This window comes from Poecile atricapillus, chromosome Z, assembly GCF_030490865.1.
Source record: "Poecile atricapillus isolate bPoeAtr1 chromosome Z, bPoeAtr1.hap1, whole genome shotgun sequence".
NCBI classification, from domain to species: domain Eukaryota; kingdom Metazoa; phylum Chordata; class Aves; order Passeriformes; family Paridae; genus Poecile; species Poecile atricapillus.
Window position 1 is genome coordinate 3,258,406 of NC_081289.1, and position 6,000 is coordinate 3,264,405.

Consider the following 6,000-nt stretch of genomic DNA (forward strand, 5'->3'; position numbering starts at 1 on the left):
ATGACTGATCTCAGCTTGAACATGAAGTTCTTCAAGACCTGGGTGCATCTTCAAGGAGATTTATGAACCTCTAAGGTACAAATTTGAGTCATCAGTTTCATGTGGTTGGAGGAGAAACTGAGAACCATATTTCACTGGCCACAAACATGTTTTTTCCTGTTACAAAAATCTCAGCAAGCACAGGAGCTGGAATTCGGGTTATTTTCTACCTGGGGTTTTTTGTTTGTTTGTTTAGGTCTGTTGTTTTTAATCCTTATGGACTTTACCCCAAAAAGCTTGCTAGATGTGTTCTCTTCACCCTCTTGCTAAGGTTTTGCAAGATTTGAAAACATTTGAAAAAGAGTACACTTCTTTCAGAGTGGACCACTACAGCAGTACATTTTAGTCTGGCCAGGAACTTGCTGTTACACCCTCATAACTAGAAAGCAAAAATAAAATTTGCATTCTCACTTTAAAAGCCCATGAGTCACCCATATTTTACTATTAAAGTATCTTTCATTAAGTTTTCTTTCCCTAGTTTGATGGAAATCCAGAAAACCAATGAAAAAATAAAATTATTTTGAGTGTATTTTAACAAAACAACTGGATCCTTCCCTGCTCCAGGACCAGTCTTAGGAAGTGGACAAAACAGTTACTCAGCCTTCAGCACAGGACACCACTCAAGGCATCAAACTGGAGAAGACTGGAATTCTCTGAACAATTGAAGTTGACCGTCAAATAGATAAAAGTGAGTTGCAATGAAAAAGTGACACCTTCTAAGAGGTTGTTAATGGTATTTAATTATCAGCTAAGAAACCAACCTTAATTTATATTCTTAATAACAACCTTAGCACAAGAAATAAACAATATACTAATTCAAAATCCTGAAGTCAAACATATGAAATATACTGATCTTCCTCTACAGAGATTCCACACAGGGAAACTTGAAGGACTGAAAATTTGAGCAACAGAAGCAGAATGAACATTCCTCACTAAAGTATGTGAACAGAGGAACACAGCAAAAAGCTCTTGTTAGTCTCTGAAGTGGGATTTCAGCCACATAAAACAGTGACAGAAGGACCTGAGTGCATTACCAAATACAAAATGCCATCATGAGGCTGATGCAGCCACTAGAACCCTCAGCCCCAGGATACAGTAATCAGGCAATAAAAAAAGGGTACACGGCTGCCATCACACAGAGCACAGCACTTCTACTCTCATTCACCTCACGAGGAAGTTCAAACTGGAGCAGGTACAAAAGCAGACCACTAAAAAAGTCAGTAAATGAAGTGCTTCTCCCAGTGTAGAGCAAGAGCTTCTGGTTCTATTCTCTACCAAACAAACCCAAGTTGGAGCAAGGCCTGCATTACCTTCTATAACTGTTTATTCCCTCCTTGTGCAGAAAGAAACGAAGTGATTGAGCTCATCACTTCTTGCAGGAGGGAAGAGAAGGGAGAGGAATAAAGTCCATCTCCCCATCTCTGTGCATGTCTAAAGACACCAGCACTCATTTGTGTCACTGCAGTGAAGCCACTGCCAGTGCTGGGACAATCCCTAGGCCAGTCCCATGTGAGGCATCAGGGAGCAGCCTCCCCTGAAGCTCCATTCCTTCAGGGAGGAACCTCGGAGAGGGCAAGGAATGGATCTGACAGAGCAGTCTCAGGCAACGGGCTGGGTTGATCATTTTTCAAGTTGGATAAGCTCAAGCCTCTCAATGCACTGGTGCCTCTGCACAACTAGAGCATCTCTGAAAACACCAGATGTTTCAATACCAAATTACCTCCTGGTCCAATTCTTTTCCCAAAGCCACAACCTCCCCTACAACACAGACCGAGCCAGCCACTATCACCAGACCAATATCCAACTCAGTCTTCTTGCTGCTAAAAAACAATAGACAACAACTCCACTGATTTGAAAAAACAGGCAAACTATTTATTTTCATTATGACAATCTTCATTTAATGTCTGGAAAGGTCCAGGCAAACACGCAGGTAGCTGCAGCACTGGTAAAACTGCCAGAAACTGGATCCAGCACTAAGTAATCATCCAGTACCACCACCAAATGCAAGAGGAAAGACGCTGGCACTAGCACAGGAAGCTTCTCTGTCACTGGAAGAAAATGAGTGTTTTTCAATAAACTAGTGATCCTCAACTCGAGCATGACCAGAAAGGCCTTTGAAAAACACTTTTCATTTTGCTTTGTTGAGGCTTTTTTTTAATTAAAAGAGAGGTTATCAGATGGTTTCACTGTTCTGAAAAGTTTCGATGTCAGTTCAGCACCACATAAGCAGGTGAGATGTCACTAGACATCTAATTTCTTCCCTGGTCAGCGATGATTAAACTTTTACAGTCCATAACTTTGTTTTACATTTAAAACCATACAACTACTTAAGGCATGTGATTAAACCATGCTTGACTCCTCTGCTCCTCCCCAAGCACTTTGCCTGCAAGACCAGAACTCCCAACAATAAGCAATAATATTTAATAAGCTGTATATTCATTCCTACATACATAAGGGCAGAGCCCCTTTTCTTCTTCAAGGTTAAAGTGGTTTCTTTCTAGCTATGCCAGCAAACTTATTTAAACTACAGTATAACCAGAATTCCCAATGTCATAGAATCATGTAGGTTGGAAAATATCCTCTAAGATCAAGTTCTTCCAGACAAGCATCATTTTGTTCTACGTATTAAATTCTAAGACAACTTTTAGTTCTACATGCATGTTCATCCCACAGGGTATCACGGGCTTGTCACAGCAATTTTCAGTATTTCCATCTTCAGTCCATCCCCAAAAACCAACCCTCCTGTATACTTGTTATTAAACTTTCTCTTTTTGAGAGGCTGATCTTAAATCACAGGTCAAAGCCTCTCCTTTCCAATTCAGACTGTACTCCACTTCTCTCCCAGACCATGAGAATAAAAGCAAGCAAAAACCAAAACTTCCATAGCAAGACAGCATTTAGGACCAAAATCACTCAGACCAAGGTCAGCACACCAGAGAACAACCCCATTGCTGGGACTACAGTGCTTAAAAGCAGATAAAATTGTTTTCACTGATGACAAGCACTTTTAAACAACATCTTAAAAACAGCCAAATGTAAGGTCACGCATTTGTAAAATACCAGCCCAGCCGCAGGAATGGGAATTTGTATCAGGGAAGGCATTAAGGACTTTGGGCAGCACTGCAGATCCCACGTGAACATTAATTCCTGACTGGAGTCTGTCGCAAAAGGGACTAATGGGAGCCTTGGAAAGGAATATCAAGGAGAAAGACAATACTCTGTGTTTATATCACATCACTGAGATCAATAATGCACTGTCACCCCTCTCTTCAGGGACCAACACTTTAGCAAGACTTTAAAAGCCAGAAATGCCAGTAGAAATAACTACAGGACCATCAGAGATCTGGAAGAGGCACCCTAAGGGCAAGCTGTTTTAACAGGAAAGGTAAAGGGATGGCTTAATTACCATCAAAGATTACCAACTAGAGAAGAAACCAGTTCTTTTTCACATCTAGCATAGAAAATATACAGAAAAACAAAACAATTTGGAGTTTGGTTCAAAACCTGTTTTTAGAGGTTTGCTTCATTTTGGAAAGTGGAGATAATTGAGGATATTAATAATTAACAACTAAGGCAACTCTGTCACTTGTTGATAGCGGGTGAGTTCAGGATACATCAATCAAAGGTCAGTAAATGCAGCACAATCGATGATCGGATGAGTCTCGACAGCCCACGATGACCTCGTTGTGCTGTGACCCCAGCAGTTCTCCCGAATTCCAGCACCAAGGATGATCTATCCAAAAGGTGTACCAAAAACATCACACCTAAACCACGCTGAGGTCACTCCAGACTTGACTGTCACCAACTAGAGGAATTCCACAGGCTGCAGCTGGATGCCATATGGCCAACAGAGGATGGGGTCAGCTGAAGCACAAACCCATGGCTGTAGCACCTCCTGCCAACCTTCGAATTCCTAAAAGCAGGTGATTATGGCAGCAAGTGACCCCTTTCACCTAAAACCACACACAGCAGGTGACACAGCCCAGCATTCCAGAGGTCAGGGGCATGAGAGGATGCCCAGCTGCCAAAAAACACAGAGCCCACAGGCACCTGACAGAGGGAGGGCAGGGAAGGAGGGGCACTGACCCTTCTCCCCGTTTCACCCAGTAACTGACCAGCCTCTCTCACACCGGCACCTGTTCTTCCCCAAAATCTGGGGTCGGCTTCTCTTTAGCTGCAACTTTCCTTTGCCCATACCTAAAGCTACCTAAAGCTACCCCCAAACCTGATTCTCAAGGCCCTCCCCATTTAACTCATCAGCCCAAACCTGCAAGCCCAGATCCTCTACCCCACGCAACTCCCCGCAAATCTCTTAATGAACCACTTCCCCAAACACAGCCCCAAACGATGGTGCCCTGTCCCTGAACCTCCAGCCCTGCTGAGAGCCCCCTCCCCCGCTAAGACCCCTAAGTCTCGCAGTACAGACCTCCGTCAAACGCAGCCCCCCCCCAAACCCTGCTGCAGAGAGCCCTCTCACACACAGCCACCCCAAACTCTCCTACAGAGACCCTGCTCACACACACGGCCCCCCAAAATCTGCTGCACGAAGCCCTCACACACACAGAACGCCGCTCACACACAGCTCTGCTCCCACTCCCCCCGCCGCGGCCTCCCCGCGCAGGCCTCAGCGCGGGGCCCTCGCAGGCCCCACACAGGCCCAACCGCCCGGCCATCCCCAGACCCGAGCCCGGAGCGCGTTCCAGGCGCGGTGCCGAGCCCGGCACTCACTCGGGCAGGTAGGTGGAGGAGAAGCTGCTCCAGCGGTGCAGGCTGTAGCCCAACACGCGACTCTCAGCGCCCGCCGGCCCCGCCGCCGCCGCCATCTTGTTGTCAGCAGCGGCCCCGGCAGCGACCGCGGGGGGCGGGGCCAAACTCTTAAAGGGGCCGCGCTCTTAAAGGGGCCGCGCCGGGGGGCGGTGGGGACGGGCTGAGGGGGCTCGAGGGGCGCCCGAGGGTCTGCCCCGTGGGGTTGAGGGGTTCAGGGGGTTCCCCGTGGGGTTGAGGGGTTCAGGGGGTGCCCCGTGGGGCTGAGGGGTTCAGGGGGTGCCCCGTGGGGTTGAGGGGTTCACGGGGTGCCCCGTGGGGCTGAGGTGCCGTGCAGGGTTCAGGGGGTTCCCCCTGGGGCTGAGGTGCCGTGCAGGGTTCAGGGGGTGCCCCGTGGGGCTGAGGTGCCGTGAGGGGTTCAGGGAGTGCCCCGTGGGGCTCAGACAAGCTGTGGATCTGAGGAGGTGCCCTGAGGAGTTCAAGGGATGCCTCAAAGGTTTGAGGTGAGCTGAGAAGTTTGGGGAAGGCACTGTGGGGATGAGGGGCTCAGGGGTGTCCCATGGGGCTCAAGAGAGATGCTTTGAGGGGCTCAGGTGGGCTGAGGAGTGTTAATTATCAAAGGAAATGCTCCTTCCCTGGCCCCACGCTGGTGGGTGATTGGGAAAGGGATCAAGAGAAACCCAATGAGGTTTTATCCTACACCGGCTCCTGGAATTATAAAATTGTTAAAGTTGGAAAAGACCTTTAAGGCCCTCAAGTCCAACCATCAACACAGCACTGACAGGATGAGCACATAAACTGGGGATTCTTTGACAAGCTTCTCTCTGGCTGAGGTTCTTGTAGGGTTTTTCCTGGAGGAGGGAGATGTTTTCATCCAGAGCTCCTACCAAAGGAAGGGGGAAATCTGGGACACCCCTGGGGGAGCTCTGGGCTACTTGAGAAAGAAGGGGAGATATTTCAAGACCAGGGGGAGGAAAAAAAAAGCCAAACCAGTAAACCACTGTATGTTGGAAATGACAGATTGGAGAGATATTATGAGGCAGGACAGCAGGATGCCTGGCTAGATTAAATTAGCACAAGGATTCTTTTATTTTTTTTCCCCTTTATTTTAGGAAAGTGAGTGAGAATGTGGCAGCAAAATCTGCCTGCGGATGAAAAACTCGCTCAGCAGCCTTGAAGGCTGAACATCAACTGAGT

General features: G+C 47.5%; 1 protein-coding gene across 1 annotated transcript in view; it reads right to left on the reverse strand.

The window, feature by feature from the left end:
- Window positions 1-4,893, reverse strand: part of LOC131573505 (muskelin) — a 93,140-nt gene extending 88,247 nt beyond the window's left edge. Inside the window, exon 1 of the mRNA XM_058827513.1 lies at window positions 4,768-4,893. Within this exon, the coding sequence (XP_058683496.1) occupies window positions 4,768-4,862 (95 nt within the window). The 5' untranslated portion in view covers window positions 4,863-4,893. The remainder of the gene's footprint in view (window positions 1-4,767) is intronic.
- Between the last annotated feature and the right edge of the window lie 1,107 nt (window positions 4,894-6,000).